The sequence below is a fragment of the Carassius gibelio genome, chromosome B1 (assembly GCF_023724105.1).
Source record: "Carassius gibelio isolate Cgi1373 ecotype wild population from Czech Republic chromosome B1, carGib1.2-hapl.c, whole genome shotgun sequence".
NCBI lineage: Eukaryota > Metazoa > Chordata > Actinopteri > Cypriniformes > Cyprinidae > Carassius > Carassius gibelio.
Genome location: NC_068396.1, coordinates 9,396,618 through 9,416,626, shown reverse-complemented (window position 1 = coordinate 9,416,626; position 20,009 = coordinate 9,396,618). Strand labels below are relative to the sequence as shown.

At 39.4% G+C, this 20,009-nt stretch overlaps 1 protein-coding gene across 3 annotated transcripts; it reads right to left on the bottom strand.

Moving 5' to 3' along the window:
- Positions 1–237: 237 nt before the first annotated feature.
- On the bottom strand, positions 238–18,146 carry pcdh10a (protocadherin 10a). Of its 3 annotated transcripts, none has more exons than XM_052545310.1 (5): positions 15,164–18,146; positions 13,955–14,013; positions 13,195–13,301; positions 3,339–3,656; positions 238–1,518 (listed from the first exon to the last, which is right to left on the bottom strand). In XM_052545310.1, the coding sequence occupies exons 1-5, from the start codon at positions 17,651–17,653 to the stop codon at positions 1,499–1,501; spliced, it is 2,994 nt and encodes a 997-aa protein (XP_052401270.1). In that variant the 5' UTR covers positions 17,654–18,146; the 3' UTR covers positions 238–1,498. The 3 variants fall into 3 exon arrangements, with proteins under 3 accessions (XP_052401270.1, XP_052401271.1, XP_052401269.1); XM_052545311.1 differs by having other exon boundaries at positions 3,499–3,656; XM_052545309.1 differs by lacking the exon at positions 238–1,518 and having other exon boundaries at positions 3,060–3,656; positions 15,164–18,145.
- Between the last annotated feature and the right edge of the window lie 1,863 nt (positions 18,147–20,009).

Genomic DNA, 20,009 nt, shown 5'->3' with positions numbered 1-20,009 from the left:
GGCAGAACTAAAGGAAAAAAAAGATCTTCATCCTGTTCAAAAGTTTTCACCCCCTGGCTCTTAATGCATTGTGTTTCCTTCTGGAGCATCGGTGAATGTTTGAACCTTTTTTTCTTCAAATTTTCACAAATTCTGCAAGGGGTTCCCAAACTTTTGCATGCCACTGTACATATAAATATATATATATATAACTGTTGAGGAAACAAGTAAAAACAAATAAACAACACATTAGAAGTATTTTGTTCTTCACCAAGTTGGTTGTCACATTTATGTTGTCAAATTGTGAAAACAAAAATATTAGCATTAAATTGTAGGGCATGTTGTCACAAAAGGTCGATGTCCGTTCTGTATATATCATGAACTACATATTTTTACGTGATCGATTATTAACCATGTAAATGTTCAAAAATGTGTTTGTATTTAAGACTAGTCCCGGTCTCACCTATATATTGTATGTAAAAGAATTATGTGAAATGACTACAGCATAGAATAATTCTGCACTTACAGACAGAGAGGCCACACAATTTGAAGCCCCAATTTTAATGCAGGTCTTTTCAGCACTTTGTATTGGTTTATGGCAATATGGTGTTTAGGAAACTATCCAATGGGCTACACAGGTTCAGAAAAAAGTATATTTATATATTATATATATATATATATATGTTTATATATATATATAGGTTTATAGTTATTTTAAGCATTAAAAGAGAACAGTACACACTTGCACACGTGAAGATAACCACAATGTCAGATGAAGTATCCGTAGGTCAATGAGAGGACATTTTCTTTTTTTTTTTTTTTTTTTTTTACTTTTTCCTTTTTTTTTTGGTCCCCCGCATCCACGCTTTTTCTAAAGATAGTAACTTCAGAAGAACACTTGACCACACTGATTAAGAAGAAAAATAAACGACTATAGAAAACAGTCAAGTCTAAAACGGATAGTTGAGTTTATAATGCACATAGTTTGGGCTGCTCTTTGTACAGTACATTTGTACAGGGTGTATGCGTGTGTGTGTGTGTGTTTGTGTGTGTGTGTGTGTGTGTGTGTCTCAAAACGGGTAAAGGGCTCAGATAGTTGGTATAGTTTACAGTGGACTGTAAACAGAGACACATTGATCATAGAGCGGAGGGAGTGAGGAAACAACCATGTCCATTGATCATCCATTTTTCTCCTTTTGTCTCTCCATCACTCCTAATCCTCTTTTAGAGCTCTCTCCCTCTGTTCTTCCCTCTTCTCATCCAGTTTTCAGAGGAGATTTGGCGAGGTTTCTCAGTCCTGCTGAGAATTCTTAGGGTCCTTACGTCATCGGATCGCATCTGATCTAATCTGTTTCAGACATCCATACGGAGCTGGGAACGACCAGATCGTCCGTGATTGAGTTCAATTTTTAAAAAAAAGAAACGAAGGGAAATTTAAAAAAAGAAACCCTTGATGCTTTTGGCCGGTTGCGTTACTGTGCAAACTCACGCTTTTTCAGGAATGTCCACGCGGAAGGTGCTAGGAAATCCTTTTGCGTGCTATAGGGCAAAGAACAGGAGAACACATGAATCGTTAAAATCTGATTCTTACCAGTCCAGACATTTATTTCCCCAAACTGAGTCCGATCTCACAAGGAAAACATTTATACATGCACCACAAAAACATCACTCATAGTTCAGACAATTACATAAAAAATATATATATAACTGTATGAATGTTCTTTTGTGTGATTGTCCAGTCAAATATAGGACATAAAATGTATTTTATATCACTTGTGTTATGCTGACAATTATTTTTCTTTTTTGGTGTTACCATCAAAATTAACCAGGCTATTAAAAAATCTCTTATAAATGTTTGAATAAGCTATATATTCACAAAATCTTGGCTTTTATTATTATTATTTATTTATTTTATTTTTTTATTTTTTTGTCAACTTGATTTCTTTGTTTTCACTGTTGATAATGGATTTATTTTTGGAACTGACTGATCCTAGGCCTCATTGATCTGAGCTTATGCTGTTTTCGAAAGAAAAAAAGGATTATTTGTGGTTTTATTTTGGCAGTATTAACTCAAAAACTAAGATGGAAAGCTCAGATTAATTAAGCTAATTGAAAGGAAATGAAGAAGACTGAATACAGTATTTGGAAATAATATAGCATTACAGGAAATTTATAAGCTATGTTTAATTTTTACTGGAAACACTATGGGGAGGGGAAAAAATACCAAAATAATAAAATATAATTATAAAATATAATAATTTTGTTTTTGACATTTTGGTGGTTTGCTGATAAATGTCAGTATTGTGACATTTTCTTGTGAGATTAACCCAAAATTCCCAATTATTAAAAATAAATCAATAAAATTCCCAGTTATGCAAATAGCCTAGAGGGAGCTTGTGGATATAAGGTTCGTCATATCCACGTGTCTGGAAGAATACAAGCACATGCGCATGCACACTTAATATTCTCCAACAGGAGAGCACACAGTGTACACTTTAGTGCAGTAGTGGTAATACTGCATTAAAACAAAATGCTGGATGTGTCAGCGGCTGTGAGCGTACACTACCACAGTTTGCATGCTATAATCAGAGGCGAGGAGGCAGGGCGCTTTGACTGTCGCAAGTGTGATTACAGTAGAGCTGTGACATATGGTGATTAGAACAGCCATGGATGGAAAACAGGTAGATAATGTGGGATTTTATAAGGTGTGAATGAAAGCTGGAAAATAACTGCTGCCATTCTATGTGGCATGCCATGCATTTTTGTTTATGGCATAAATGTGCTACATGAAGGCGGAAAATGTGCTAAATTGACGCAGATGCAGAACCATGTGATGAGATATAGGCATGTTGTATAGACAAACCATGTGTCTTTCATGATTATGATGAAGATAGATTTCAGCTCAAGGAAAAGTCACAGCACAAAGTATGTGTTATGTAGGTTTGGATGACAAATTAGTTGCAAATTCAGCATTCATGAGCTAAATATGTAATAGGATGCTTGTTCACCAGTGTCTTCAGATGCTTCGGGGAGAATTTAGGGGGCAGGGAGAGGACAAAACGTTGGACACAACTCCACACTTTCACTCAAAAAAGTCCTTTATTGATATGTCCATATATTGTACATTTATTGTTTTTTGTTTTTTGTCACTATGCTTTTGAAGGAAAGGGGAAAACAAATTGGAAAGTGAGAGAATAGGTCAAGAAAGGGTGTTCTGAGAATGGGATTACATATATATTTCTTTAGAAATATAAATAGTTCTATACAAACAGAGCCATGGGTTAGATTTGGAAAAGAGATGACGGCAGTGGATCAGATCTGGGGCGTTCAGAAATCGTACATTTTGAGTGGGTACTCACACAGATAGTTGGGTTTGTAAGGCGCTCGGGCGCTTGGTAAGAGTGTGTGTAGCTCGTGGCGTGTGAGCGTGCCGTGGTGTGACTTGTCTTTGCCAAACGTGGAGAATGATCTATCATCGGCCCGACTGCACGCATCGCCCGGAACCACGCTCTCCTGTACCTCAGTGTCCGGCACCGCGTCCATTCCCGGGACGTGCAGGTTGCTACGGTAATCGGCGCCCTGACGATTGTCGCCAGGCATGAAGGAGGGCATCCAGCAACGGTCGGAGTGACCCAGAGCCTTGCACTCTTCAGTGCAGTTGGAAAAAAGATCAGCTCCTGTGAAAGACAGAGGAAAGATGAGAAGAAATGTTAGTCAAAGATAAGGTCAAACTAATTATGTTACTATGTTTACTATACTTAAAAGTATAGCTCAAATTTAAATGAAATGTTATATTATGGTACAAAATAAAAAGTATAATTTCTAGTAAATGTAATGAAAATTATGTAATCATTTACTCATGTAAACGTCATTCCAAACCTGTTTTACTTTATTTGTTCTGTGGATAGAAAGGAATAGATAGATTAAATAAACAAAATATATAAAAATAAATCTTTTTTTGTAAAAAAAAAAATGTCAGTCAGATTTGAAATGACATTAAGGTGAGCAAATTATGACAAAATTAAATTTGGGGGGGTGAACGTTCCCTTTAAGCTTAGGGATTTTATGATTATTTATCTTTTTTATTGAAATCAGTACTTTTCTAAGCAATTCGAATCACAATTTTTGGACTACTGGATTGTAAAATGGTGAGAGAGAAAAAATCCATATCACAGATTTACATTTAGGCAGAGATTTGAGCCATATTTATGGACCTGAATATACTGGTGATTATGATTATGATCTCTGAGCAAGGAAGCAACCACCCAAAACATCTCAACTCCCTAGCAACACGCTGGAGAGTTTTATTCATGTAAACACCACTCACACAAATTCAGTTTTTTGTAACGCTTCAGTAAAGATCATGCATAATGGTCTAAATTTTAGACTATAAAATGAATTAAATTAGCATGAGCGTGGGCGCGTCAGCGTCCCTCTGTCCACGTTCCGAGATCTATTTAGCAAAAAGGTGTTTTAGTCTACACCCTTCCTCACACCGAGATCTTCTGCTTTCACTTTATCTGCTGCTCATATGTGTGACAATCCGATGTCAACAGTAACACAAAGGCAAAATTACTACGAATTATCCAGAGCGCGGAGTCTGAAATTATTCATATTTGAATGGAGATGATTATTTAACCAGACAGATTGCGAGCTTTTTACTCGTTTTATAATCAACTGCAGTCATTGTCAGGCTTCAGCAAAACACAGTAATTGACTGGAAGGCGGCCCACTGAAAGACGGATAGTTATATACACAAAGCAGTGAACTCTCCAGGCCTTTGTTTCTCCTTCTCTGAATCTCCCTGTCCCTCCCACCAACCGATATTAAACAAATCTGCTGTGATGTTTTCATGCTGTTAATTTTACCGTGTCTCATCTGCCGGTCTCTCAAGTCCTTCATACAAACACTAGGCAACACAACCAGAACTAACATCACTGGGAGAAACCGTCCTCCAAACACACAGGCTCACACATACACGCTCTTGCTTTCTGACTAATGACTACACAGAGCATGATAATTAGCCGGTTTCAGAGGAAGCGAACGAGAGGGGAGCTTGAAAGGGAAATAAATGAAAGCGAGGGGCAGAGAGCAGCGTGGCGTCACACTGAACTCTAATAAAGGCCTCTGGATTCAACCCCAGCATGAGGTTCAGTGATACAGGGAGCTTGTAGACCAATTCAGAATTTGGATGGAGAAGATGACCACATTAATGAAGAAATGGAAGTAAAGGCTAAGTGGTTATGTGCTCGACATCACGATCTCATGGCTATTCATTACTATTTACATTTGTGGCTAATTCGTATAAATTCACACAATCAAGGTTTTTTTTTTTTTCTAATCTAAAGTAGAATTTTATACAACAATTCCAAACTATTTATGTTTTGGCAAATTGGTGGTTAATTAATATGAATTTGTATTGTACAATATGCTTATGTTTAGGGGTGAATCTTCATGCTAGCTTTTTGTTTTGTTCAAAAAAACATTTATGTTTTTGTACAACAATGTGTAACTCATTATGTTTTGGTGAATTTGTGCAATGCAATTGATATGCATTGGTACACTCTCATTTGTGCATTTTATTTGTGTTCCAGTTACAACTATTAATAAAGGTGGAACTTCATGCTAACTTAATAAAAATAAAAACACTTTTAGTGCATCGATTCGTAAGTACTTATTTTTTTGGTGAATTTATGGCTAATTCGCATGAATTCGTAAACTCAAATTTTTACGCTTTGCTTATGTCCCAGTTCCAATTATGAATGGGGTGGATCTTCATGCTTACTGTAAAATATAAATAAATAAATACAATTAATTAATGTTTGTACAGCGATTTGTTTTTGCATCTGGGCAAATTGGTGTCTAATTCATACAGTATGAATGTGATATTTTAATTAGTACTTTTTCATAGGTCTGCTTGAGTCCCACTAATGTTTATATTTAAGAGAGAACTGGATGCTGTCTTTTTTCTAAATATCTTAAATTTTTGTTCAGTTCATATAAAAATTGCCACCTGGTAAATTTCGGGTTGGCTTTGATACATCAGGTTTTGTGCAGGAGATGCAGGTTTGAGTTCACCCCATGTTCCTGGGCTAACAACATTGTATCATTCCCTTTGGGTAGTTAAAGGTATCTTAACTGTGGGTACCAATCAACCGACTAGGAACAGCACTAGTAAAATATGTGCAAAGCTTCAAAACAAAGGATAGGGAGACTTGGAGAAAAGGTAGGAGCAGGGATCAGAGTGAAGCTTGGTTTATACTGACGCATTCGACCTGCCATTAACCATCACAGATGTGTGTGCACGTCACAGCATTTATAACTCATGTGCACTGCATTGCACAATTCTCTGCTAAAGAGTATTATTTTTATTTAGTAAAACTATACATATATATATGCTCTTTATAATGAGAACAAATCGTCCCCTTGGAATTATAAGGTTCTATCTGTGTTCTGAGCAGTTTTGAGATATTGAGCTTCAAAGTTTTTGTGTTCCATAGACTTCTGTAGATAGAACCTTTTTGTTTTTTCAATATAAAAATCTCAAAATGTATACAACTTAAAAAAAAAAAAACATCACATAATGTAATTAAGTTGTCACAGAATAAGAATATGTGAATAACTCAATTTTGACAAAAATGTCAGATAGAACCTTATAATTCCAAGGGGACGAAATGAACAGAAAAAACTGTAACATGCAATTTCACAGTGCTGTCAGAAACATTTCACTTTTAAAATGATTTGTCTGAAAAAGTCCAACACAGCTCAGCCAGTCTTCCCTCAAGTTCGGTTTGCTGCACACAAAATTCCAAGCACCTCTTGATATCATTGTTGGTATGCGCACCTTTTTACTTGTACAGATGCATCAGGCATAAACCTGAATTAGGAATGGGTTTTGGACTATGTTTATTTAACAGAACTCTAGTTCCAGGACCAACAAAACATGATACAGGAGCATACTCTGCAAAATCACAGTCAAGGTGAGCAGCATAATATGGTATGGTATGATCTATTATTCAGCACCTGCAAGCCCTGTCCTAATACATTACATGAAATATTAAACTCTTAATTTTTTATTAATGATTGAAATCATATTAGCTCTTTTATCATAATATCACAATCAAATAAGGTATTACTATGTCATTAGGTGCTCTGCACTATGCCTAATAGGAACATTGTTTAACTGGTAATCACTCACCAATTATTTTGTAGTTTAGCCTGTGTACACAATATCCCTTTCTATCTTATATCTTCTAATGAGATCCAGCAGCTTTAGCTCTACCTGCATCAATGTTGCTATTGTACATCTTGTGATATGGCATTTCCACCAATATTTAGTGCTTATTTTTTATTTTATTTACTTTTTTGGTAACACTTTATTTTAAGGTGTCTTTGTGACACGTTAAATGTACTTACTTTTATAAAAACAATAAATCATGCATCATTACATGCAAGTAACGCTTAGTCAAACCCTACTCCTAATCCTAACCATATATTAAGTACATGTAGTTAATTAATATTGCCCAGTTCTTAAATGTATAATTACACTGCAACAAGGACAGCTTAAAATAAAGTGTAACCAATTTTTCTTATAATTTCCATATGCTGTACTGCACTGGAAGTTCTGGTGGCCATTGAGGCTAAATTACAAAGAGCCTGGTTATCAATAATATTATCCTCCTGACATAATTTTGGTAGGAAGACAGCTGCACAAACATCTCTTAAGTATTACTAATGAATTTGGTCAATTCTGTGGCATTTAATCAGCTTATTTCAGTTTACAATATTCAATCTTGTTTTATTCAAATGCAGAAACCATTGTGATAATGTAAAAAATTTAAAAAGGATGAATTAATTCTAAGTCCCTAACTGATAGGGCTGACTATCGATCCTGCTGTGTGATAAATAAACATGTTATAACTGATAAAAGTGCCTAGGCCTGACCAGAGTGTATGTTTTCTTAAATTTATTCGAAAAATGCAAGTATATTCTTTTTGTTTTGAGTTACAGAGCACCATAAAAGGAATGACCCATATAAGAGTGAAGGAGCAGGAGCAGATGCAGTGATGCACCAAGGTCAGATTCAAACAGGTACAATAAGGAAGACCAATTTAAAAGAGGAAATGTGAAGGGAATAAAAAAAAGAGGTGAGGATGAAAGAGTCTGTAGGCTGATATGGGAAATTTGATACAAAGGTAAAGACAAAGGCCAACAGAGGAAGAGAGGGAGGGCATGGATGCATGTCAGGCCAAACTCTAATCTCTAATTCCTCATGGCAGAAGCTCTTCTGAGTGAGATCAGAGGACAAATCTGCCCTTCTGATAAAGCTGACCGTACTATATGAGTGTGTGTGTGTGTGTGTGTGTGTGTGTGTGTGTGTGTGTGTGTGTGTGTGTGTGTGTGTGTGTGTGTGTGTGTGTACGTACTGATGCATAAATGAGCACACAAGGGAATAATGAATTATTAGTGCAGAACTGTTGTGATGATTTGCATAGGTGACCAGGAAACATGTTATTAGCATGGCTTTGGGATCTGCAGATATATGCATAATGTTCTGACCCACAGTGTGGTGCTTATTAGTTTTTCTATAGGGGACTTCGGTAGATGATGAAACATTATTTAGTGATCAAAGTGTCTGGTTATGTTGTGCACAAAGTAATCAGCTTGTTTGCAACGGCTCTTTCATTTATAGGACAGCACAGAAAATGCAAGATAATTGGTGATGAGGCCTTCCGGATTGCGGATTACTCTCCAGACATTAAACATACACTAAAAGTAGGACTTGATAGGCCAACCCTACTCTTTCATTCCTTATAAGTTGCTCTTTTTAAGTATCAAAACATTTATAAAATTTGCCTCAAATTTCTTAAGAGGCATAAAGACGCTGTTAACATAGAGCTATGAAATGAAGATACTTTAGTTCATCTTTAAATCTCTGTTTTTCTATTGCTGACTTTGGTGTCTTAGTACAGCTTTTGACAGTGCTGAGATGTTTTATGAAACTCATAAAGGCATATGCGAGATTACTAACGTATTTTTCTCAGGAGAGATCTGAGAAGCTTAAGCAAAAGTCTCAATTTGCTCTCTGTATCATCGCTGTCAGGGATAAGCAAAGGTAAAGAGATTTCTTATGTGATTCTTTTTTCCTTCGCTCACCTCAGTACTTCTAATATTACAGACGCAACATCCGAACCCACATTCAGCTCACATCTCTGCTCAGATGTGTTGTAAAGTCCATAGATCACTCCCACCACCTGTCCACTTGGTTATTTCACCATTATATCAGGGTGATATATATGGACAGAGATATGCAGATGTACAGAGAGGCGTAAATCTCTTTAAAGCAGGGATCCAAGGCCTTTGTGACATCATCAATGTTAAGTACACTGATAAACATGACTGCATACAATCAAACTCAATGTAATTAGAACAGTGGTCTCTAAATATCCCCACCGAGCGAGCAGACAGAAGCCCACAGCATGACGTTCACATCGATATCACAGTCACATGCAGAGACTCATGTAGTACATGTAGGACCTGATTGGTCTGCTTTTGTAGGTTTTGTGAAAAAGAAAACTACCGGATTGGCATGTTCTGGAGGAGATGTTATTGAAAGCAAAATAATAGTGTTTTATGGATTTAGCATAATTTAGTTGTAGAGTAATATCCTGATGTAGATTTGAATCCTGGTTAGCAGAACAGAATCCAAATTTGGTGGAGATTTCAGGGTAATGGAGGATATACGGTATATGCAGGATTTTTAGGTTTTAAATACTGTTACAATTATTATATAGCCATAACATCTTTGATTTGAACAGGATTGAGATCTCCTTTTCTTTTACTCCAATATACAACCCATTAAAAACATGTGAATCTGAATTTTTTATAATAATATACCACAATCGCAGATGCTTCTATACAAACTGGAATAGATGTCTCAAAAGGACCCTGAGTTACCAGCAATGGTTGTGGAAGAAAAACAGACAATTTTTTCAATTTGGATGGGATTTAAATCACAACGCATGTCTGTGAAACACAAAATGACCATCCTCAGGGAAAACAAGCTCTATTTGAATGAGGATTAAGGTTGAAACTATCTAGAAGTTTGAATGCAGTCATTAAATGGTTCAATCTGATATAAATGCTGAAATTTGGGCTGATAGTTCAGCATTAGTGCGCTTTGGATAAAAAGAACATGACAATGCATCATCCATTATGCATTGCAATCGGTGTACCTCCAGGATTTTATGTTTTTTTTTTAGCTGTCAAGAGAAATCGGAACTGTCAGAATAATTGCATTTAAAATCTAACAGCGATATGTTTCAGCAAACTGCATTGGCACGGTTCATTCCATTATTCTGCAATATAATACATCCTCGCAAAGTATAGTGTAGCAGGTTGTATGCTATAGATTAACACCTGCACTTCATGGCCAGTAAATAAATAAAGAAATCAAAATATCTACATAATTGCCCAAGAAATCCTATAATTGCAGACCTGTATTCGATTACAGTAGATGTTAAATATCCTCAGTGCGGCTGGGAGCTTTATTGAAAACATTAATGATCTGACTAGATGCTGGACTCTGGGGCTGCAGATATCTAGAGAAAAAGAGCTGCTGCGTTGAGTACAAACACACTGACTAACTAAGCTGTTCTCCATCAGGAAGTGCTCCGCATCCCACTGTGTGCGTGTTATTTTCATCCCTTTCCGCTTTTCTTGCATTTTCTCTTCTGGAGACCTCATCACATCTTTTATCAATGGTGTGCAAAAGTATCAGAACGAAAAGGAAAAACACTGCCAAAGCCCTGATGAGCAGAATTTCCCTTCAGAACACCTGTCATCAGGCTGACCAAAGACCTGAGCTCACATGCTGAGGACGAGAGTTTTTGCAATAGGGCTGGGAGAAAACGTTGGTAAATATCTTTTCGTGGTGGGTTTTCATTCAAAATCAGCTTTTAGCCATTGAAGTCACTTACATTGTCACTGCTTTCGATTTTGAGTTCTTCAATGGTATCTTCTATTTTGTGTAGCAAAACGTGTTAAATTATATTGTTTATGACTATATTTTGAGAAAATAATGTACATTGTTTTGTATTTTAATTCAACTTTGAGATCTTTATTGTATAAATTGCTAAATAAATGAAATCATCTGATATACATTTAAAAAGATGTTGCACCCTGATAATACCATAGGATTTATTTACCTTTTGTTAACAGCTTGTAGTGTAGCTGACTACTTTTCCAGAAGGTTCAGACTAGTTGAACTGCTTGGTATTATGAATAGCTTGTACGGTAGCTACGGTAGCTTTCACTATAGCTATAAACTGTGTTTATGTGTGTGTGTGTGTGTGTGTGTGTGTGTGTGTGTGTGTGTGTGTGTGTGTGTGTGTGTGTGTGTGTGTGTGTGTGTGTGTGTGTGTGTGTGTGTGTGTGTGTGTGTGTGTGTGTGTGCGTGCAGAGCAAATGGAGTTGCCTGATTGGGATCTGATAGCATTAAATTACAGCGACAGGAGTGATTTGATTAACGTCATCACCACACATCCCTCATTTATAGATAATCATCAATCTATCGCTCACTCGTGTTAATCTAATTGTGCAATTTGTCACGCCTCTGTCTCTCTGCAAACAAATGCAGATGTAACAGTCTAAATCATGGAAAATGGCCTTTCTCTGACCTCAGCTCTTCTAGCTTGACGCTCATGCTCATCTGAGAGACCCCAGGGCCATTAAAAATAGCTCGACAGATATATATTACTTTAAGATATCAGGCTTTTCTAATCTTATAAAAATGATGAAGAAAATTGTAACTATTTTAAAATGTTTCATTAAAATGTCACATTGCTTACATCAGTACATACACCTTTTATTCTAATTCTCGTGTGTTTTGAAAGGTCAAAATAATTTAGTTAATGCTATCAAATGGAGTGTTTTTGTAAAGTGTTACTTATATATATTCATCACTGGGATCTCCATAAAAACAGTGGAATGCATAGAGTGCATTACACAGCATGAGGGTTAAAACGTTTCTTTGTCTTTATCTTCTATCCTTTGGCTTGGATTCTCTTAATTTAGACTAATATCTCCAAATTGATGCTCTAAGAACAAAAGGAGGTGAGGTAAGGATGTGTGAAGGAGAGAGTGTGTGTGTGTGGGGGGGTATGTGTGTGTGTATGTGTGCGCGTGTGTGTGTGTGTGTGTGTGTGTGTGTGTGTGTGTGTGTGTGTGTGTGTGTAAGTGGTTGTTAATGCAGTGGTTCTACCCCTGTCAGTGTCCCAGGCCTTCATCTTAACCTTGCTGTGATAATTGGCAATGCGGAGACAGGCACTGAAATGGGAGTGCAGAAACTGTGAGCTTGCCAACACACACCCAGAGGAGAGCAGGGAAGGAGAGGACACACACACACACAAACCTTCTCATTTTACCTCTTTGATGCTCTAATAAGTTTTCAAAAAATCTCAATACCCCTGCCTTTCACCCTTTCTACTTCTGCGAACCCCACCCCCCTCCCACACACACACACACACTTTTTTTTTCAAGAATTGGTATTCCATTGTGCGTGGCTCATATGTAATATCTGGCAACCCATCATCTAACTGTTTGCCAAACCGAAGGCTGAATGTCATGATTCTTTGGAGAGAAAGGTCAAAGCCTTATCCAGTCGAAGCCATAAGGCTCCAACTTGATCAATAAACAAGCAGCAATGAAATCTAGAACTTGAAAGTCAAAAAAGCTCATCAAATTGAATATACATAAATAAAGAATAAACAAAATCTAATCAAATTTGTCTCCCACAAACGATTGCCATTTTGTCGTGCTTGACTCAAACGTTATTGGCATTTAATATGAATGAAAAAATAATTGTGTTTGGGGGGTGTTGGTGGGCTGGTGGGCAGCTGTGGATTCGTTACTGGGGAAGCTTTCAAATACTCATTAAATGCTTCAGAAAGCCTGTCCATCAGACAAGCCAGACTCCTTTGCGGCATTGACTGAAATCCGTTTAGCTTTGTTGACAGATGTATAATTTCCACGCAGTCCCTATATTGATCCACTGCTGGAATCGGTTGAAGGCTTGTCACGTTGCTTTCACAGCCAAGATGTAAACAATTTCCCAATGTCTATCGCTGTCTGTTTCTCCTCAGCATTCTCTTCTCTATGCTTCTTTCAAGTCTAGCGTGAGGTCGACAGTAGGTGAGAAACTCGTAATCAACTCACCTGCTGTGTGGCCCCGGTTGGTGGCGTCATGGTCGCTGTCTCCCTGCTCACTATCTCCATGTCCGCTGTCTTTAGAGCTGACGATATCTGCCTCTTGAAACGCTGAACTATAAGGGAAATTTTATGGTTTAGTAGTCATTTGGTAATTGGTGCTTTGTGCTCTTTCCCATTAGAGGTATTGATTGTTTTGGTTATTTAACACTTTCGGCATAGTGTAGACTGCTGATTAAATTCAATATCAAATTCTCTCTTTCTTTGTCAAATTGTGGAGTTATTCTGTTTAACCACGTTGGGGACTATTCTGTGAACTAAATCTGACGTTAAATCTTTTTTTTTTTTTTTTTTTTTTTTTTTTTGTACAAGTACAGAAAAGTTTCTGGGTATGAGTCATAGGTTATATTATTTATAACTGTTTATAAAAAAAATATGAAATGTTCCCATACTGTAAGTAAAAAAGTTTGTACCCAGAAGTGAGCTATAAAATCTCCCCAAATCTCCATTTGTAAAAATACTTTAAAGATAAAGTAAATCTGTAAAAATAAACAATTAATAAATTGTTAAGAAAATGTGTACAATAAAATCATTATTAATATTATTATTATTCAACATAAAAAGGCAGAAAGTTTTCTGTGAAGGTTAGGCTTAAGATAGAATAGAAAGTCTGTACAGTATTAAAATCATTATGTCTATGGAATTATCCATAAAACATGAAAATGCAGCGTGTTTGTGTGTGTACATTGTATTTAATCAGTAATTTCACCTGTTAACACGACGGGGCCTATCCACCAGGTAGCTGAGCTCAGTTCTCTGGTGCTTGGTCTAAAAGACAGCAACAACAATAATAAATTGTGATAATAATGATGATGATGATGATGATGAAGATGAGCAAGTTTATTTGATATATTCTGCATTTGTCATTAAAACACTGATCAGGCCTCTGTTCTGCTCTGTCCATGCACTAGAGCACCTCAGCCATAGAACGGCCTTTGTTCCACTGATACCCAGCGACTGTGTGCTTAGCATACTTAAACCCTCGTCCAATACACTCCCCCCTCCCTCCTCAGACTTGACTCCAGGGCTACACCCTTTCAGAGAGTGCCAGGGGATAGTAAGGTAAACCTTGTCGGATGTGGGGCTCTCTTAAGATAACATGTCTTGTCTCAAAGGCAAAAAGGAAGATTCTAGTATCAGAGCAGAAATGTTATACCAGCTTGTAACCAGCTTCAACATTCACATCCCCCATAGATTCCTATTATTGGTCAATCAATATAGGATTTTCATTGATTGATTCTGAAATGTTTACATTTGGTTTCCATCTAATCTTGAATGTGGTTCCATCCTTCTATGTAACTGACCCTGAAGTGCTGTAGTGTAATTAAAGCACCTGAAAATAGCACTACAGCCCCAAGCTACCTTTAAAAGCACTATGTGAGTCATAAGCAAGAGGATGATTACACTCTGACATTACAAACACAGGAAGCTAAAAGATCACCACTGAATAGCCTTTTAAGGTGCAGAAAGATGTTTCCATTCACCGAACTTCTCACAAGAATTGATGTCATTTCAACTCCGTTTTGACTTTTTAATTTCATTTAAATATTTAACACTGTCAATATAGCAGTAATTTGAAACACTAACGCTGAAATCAAACTATGTATGTATGTACATATATGATTTATACTCCTTAACACCTTTAGCAGTCTTGTTTTAATTGTTATATGAATTTATTACAAATATAAAAAGTGATTTATATATATATATATATATATATATATATATATATATATATATATATATATATATATATATATATATATATATATATATATATATATATATATATATATATATATAATCCTAAAGTGTAATGTGGTAATGTTAATATGGAAATTGCTTGCTAATGATGTAAGAATTTCATTCTGGACTAAGACAAAGTGTTGCCCGGTTAGGTAATAAAATGTGTTTTCACCTCGCTGGATAAAATGCTCCCATTTGAGATGATATCTGGTTGCTGATCCGCGTATCCGGTAACGATTGCCCCGCACGGGTTGTGCTCTGTGTCTGTGCTCCGGGATGGGCTGCACGGTTTAAGGAACATTAGATCGGTTTTGGCAGACTCCGGTGTCAGACACACCTGGTAGCAGTAGTTCTGGTTCTGGTGGTGCGAGCCGAAGCTGCCTGACTCCTCCACCGGCACCTGTGCGGTGCTGGCCACGTTAGTGCTCTGGACGAGCATGATGTCCGATTTACTGAGCTTCTTCTTGCGCCCGCGCGCTTGGCGACTGCAGCACTGACAGCACGAGTCTCCAGCCATGCACGTGTAGATGTTCAGTTTCTTGTCCTTCTGACAGCGCACAGCCAGCACGATCATTGCGAGGAGGAAGATGAAGGACACGGAGCCGAGCGCGATGATGAGGATGAGCGTGAGGTCCAGCGAGCCCTCTTTGGACTTGACCGACCCCCGGTCACCGCTCCGGCCCTCCACTATGCTGTCCACCAGTACTACGTTAATGCTCGCAGAGGACGAGAGAGGGGGCTGCCCGTGGTCGCGCACCTCGATCAACAGGTCGTACGGGTGCGGCGGGTCCCGTTTGCTGGATACACGGCGCGCGGTACGTAGCTCGCCGGTTCTCCAGTCCATCCGGAACATCCCAAGCTCGTTTCCTCGGAGGATGCTGTACGAAAGGCGCGCGTTCTCACCGTCATCCGCATCCGTGGCCACAATACGGGTCACCAGGTATCCCGGCTCGGCTGAGCGGGGCAGATGTTCCCTCGCGGTACCGTTTTTGCCCAGAGGCGCGATTATAGAGGGGGCGTTGTCGTTCTGGTCCACTATAATAACATTAACGGTGGCGTTGGCCGTTAACTCGGGCGCGCCGGAGTCTTTGGCGTGCACCATAAAACTGAACTCTTTTATTTGCTCGTAATCAAAAGAGCGCAGCGCGTACAAGTAGCCGTTCTCAGAGTTGATTGACACGTAGGTTAAGATGGACATACCCTGTATTTCGCACTCCAATATGGAGTAAGTGACATAGGCGTTCTGTCCAACATCAGGATCCACGGCGCTCACTGCGTAAATGTAAGCGCCCGGGACGTTATTCTCTGTCACGTACACGTCGTAAACCGACTGCATGAATCTCGGCGCGTTGTCGTTTTCGTCCGAGACATGCACTTTGATAGACTTGCTTGTGGAGAGAGACGGCACCCCCTTGTCTTTGGCGACCACTGTGAGCGTGTAAGACTCCGCTTTCTCGCGGTCCAGCGGACCGTCCGTGACGATCGTGTAATAGTTTTTGAAAGAGGACTTGAGTTTGAACGGAACCTCTCCGTGCAGCTCGCAGGTCATCTGTCCGTTCTCGCCGGAGTCACGGTCCGTGACGCTCAGCAGAGCGATCACCGTGCCCGGGGCAGCCTGCTCACTTACCGACTCCGTCACCGTGCTGAAACTAATCTCCGGTGTGTTGTCGTTCACGTCGATGAGTTTGACCAGAACTTTGCAGTGCGCGGGCACGGCGTTCGGTCCCATGTCTTTAGCCTGCACGTAGATCTGATGCGTGCTGCTCTCCTCGTAATCCACCTCACCGGTCACTTCAATCCTCCCGGTGCGCGAGTCGATGTTAAACAGATCCCGAATGCGCGGCGGATTGTGACTACTTAAAGAGTAAACTATCTCTCCGTTCTGGTCTTCGTCCATATCAGTGGCGTTGAGCTGAATAACGAGTGTGCCAACTGGGGAGTTCTCGCGCAAGCTCACAGAGTAAACGGATTGATCGAACGTGGGCGCGTTGTCGTTAGAGTCCAGCACTTTAACCACTAGCAGTGCGGTGCCGGTTTTCTGCGGCTGCCCTCCGTCCACGGCGGTGAGCACGTACCTGTGCACCGCCTGCTGCTCTCGGTCCAGGGGTTTATCCAGCACGAGCTCCGCGAAACGGTTGCCGTCGCCTTGCGTTTGTACGTCCAAATAAAAGTAGTTGTTAGTGGTGATGGCGTATGTGCTCAAGGCATTAGTCCCCACGTCAGGGTCGAAGGCGTTCTCCACCGGGAAGCGGGTGCCCGGTGTGGCGCTCTCGGTGATCTCCACGGTGATGTCCGTCTCTGGGAAACTCGGCGGATTGTCGTTAATATCCATGACCTCGATCTCGACACGGAAGAGCTCGAGCGGGTTCTCCAAAAACACTTCGAGGTGCAGGAGGCACGGGACGGTCTGACGACATATCTCCTCTCTGTCGATGCGCTCGTTCACCACCAGCGCTCCGTTCTCCAAGTTGACCTCCAGGTACGGCGTGCGCGAGCTAGGCACGGTCTGGAAACGGCGCGCGGAAAGTTTGGTGATGTCCAGCCCCAGATCTTCGGCGATATTTCCCACAACCGTCCCGCGCTCCTGCTCCTCCGGTACCGAGAAGTGCAGCTGCGATAACCCTCCATCCAAGATAGAGAAAAAGAGAAATATCAAAATCATCTCCAAACAACAAGTGCACTCCTCTTTATTCCCTCGCTCTGTCTTGACACAGTTTCTTCTCCAGTCACAGCTTAGGAATTACCCATCGCTTTGGTCCAAGAAAACATATGCGCTGTGCAACTTCCCAAACGAACAAGAAAGCTCCCGTGTCAGCCGGAAACCATGTCGCCATACGCGCAAGATCTATAGCCATTTGATGTAATGCTGTCTCAGTGAGAGCAGAATTTAGTAGTCCGTGCGTCACAGCAAGACATTGCAGAACCTACAGATGCCCCGATCCTATTTACTGAGAAGCAAAATCTTTCCAAAACTCTTTTGCTTAGTGAGTGGGTAAATAAATGTAAAATAAAACCCTGAACGCTGGCTATTGAAGACAAATAACACTTTTCTGCATATAGTTAGTCTAATAATCCATAATATCTGCGAGATGCTTAGAAATCCGTAGGTCCCCTCTTCCCGAGTTCTGCAAGGAGAGTGAGCATCAGTGCGTTGTTTTGCGCAGAGCTCTTGCCACCAGCAACCAATGGACAGCCCGGACTGCCAGCGCTGCGTCACCCGATTCGACCCAGTGAACGTCAATCAGACGCTCCCGCCCTCCTCAGTGCGCCCTCACATCCTCACTCCAGCTCTCTTTAAACTGAGAATGAGAATTGATTTACATGTCTTATAAAGTCAAACAGTCGCATTCAAGGTAAATATTAGCACTGGAGAACGCGATTCACAGTGGACAGAAATCCTCCTACAGCTGTTTTTAGCTGTCAGTATCTAATCCTCTCCAAATCATTTGTCATTATAAGAAATGGAAGCACGTGTGCATATAATATATGACTATAGTTTGCAATATGTTGAATGTGATTCTTATTTAAGAAGTAATTCCTCAATGATGGCATTTCAATGTTTTGAATATGAAGCACGGAAAGTGTACTTTTTAGTATGCAGTTCACGAGCGCGCATGCAGAGAGCGCGTGTATGTGGAGGAATCTGTCTAGTAATTTCAGTGTGGGAAAATATAAAAATGCTTCAGTAAAACCTTGTTAATTGGATTTCCCCTTATGCAGTAGGTAAAATAGACTACATGTGTTAATACAATAAAATATACAAATATTTTAGGTGGTATAGAGTATGGATTATATTTACATAAAAGTGTACTGTAAAACTTTTTATTTTTATTTTATTAATCTCATTATTTTAATTGTTGGCCAAATACCATTTTTTTTATAAGCTACCTTTAGTATTTTGATATATAATTAGTGTGTATTGCATTGTTAAAGCGTCACGTGTGTTACCCTGATATTGTTTAGTGTTACTGTAACACTGTTGCGCTTTGTCTATTTTATTAGTGGTTACAAGCCGACTTTGAGTGACGTGGCCTTCCATTATACCACTAGGCTTATCATCAGTACGTTTTGCAGTAACAAACAGATTTTAATAGCTCAAATTGGCGGGTATACTGACATCACACGATTTAATAGCAAAATACATGCCATCCTATAATCACTGCTTTTACTGCAAAGAGGACAGGGTTTTAAAAGAAAAGTTAAAAAATTTGACTGTGGCTTCCTCGCCGGTCCGTTTGCATCTAATGAGATTTTGTCATCAGATTGTTTACCAGCGAGCCTCATATCAGTAACAAGATTTATCTCTCTCCGTCTTTCCTTCCGTTTTATCTGTTTCTCAAGACTGCTGTATGCCTGCGTCAGGCTAAACTGATTGTTTGATATCAAGAGACAAACCCTCATTTCGGAATGCTTTCCTCTCCTCCGTTATTAACACGGTAATGTGTGGGTGCTGTGTTAAGCTCTTGTCACACGGTTACCAAGTTCTCTTCGTGTCGCAATGAGTTGTAAGCTCTCTCGCTCTACGTCTCTTCTATGTGCACTATACGCCCTCTAGCGGAAGCACAACGACCTGCCGGTCTGTGTGAGAACAGATTTGAGGGACAAGACGGATAGCCTATTATTATGTTTTAATTGTCACCTCAAGGGCAAATTTCATGAATAATGCATATTATAATATCGTAGGCTGCTAATCTGAGCTATGGTCTAATTCGCTGACAGTTCTAAACAACTGACCGTGCTTTCCACTCATTGATTTTGAGAGGAAGCTCTTAATAGAGATTGTAATATTCCAAAAATCTTCTGTTTCCGGAAACGCGTAACGTGACATTAGAGCTTGTTTGTTGCCCTTTATAATTCACGACTGGCCTCACATTAGAAAACTCACTGGCATCGTTTTTCTGGACATCAGATGACATTCAGCAAACAACAGCGCCTCCAAGCGGTCTGTAAAATCCTCTGATATTCCCCCGTCATGCTGCTGGAGATGATTATCTGGGCTATAAGGAGATGTGTATAAT

Bases quoted from the DNA above. Each gene is read 5' to 3' on its own strand.
- pcdh10a (XM_052545309.1), bottom strand. From the start codon at position 17,653: ATGATTTTGATATTTCTCTTTTTCTCTATCTTGGATGGAGGGTTATCG. The intron at 13,302-13,954 runs GTGAAATTACTG...TTTCCCTTATAG, and splicing joins AGGCCCCGTCGTGTTAACAG to TTCAGCGTTTCAAGAGGCAG. The intron at 3,657-13,194 runs GTGAGTTGATTA...TGTCTTTCACAG, and splicing joins CAACCGGGGCCACACAGCAG to GAGCTGATCTTTTTTCCAAC.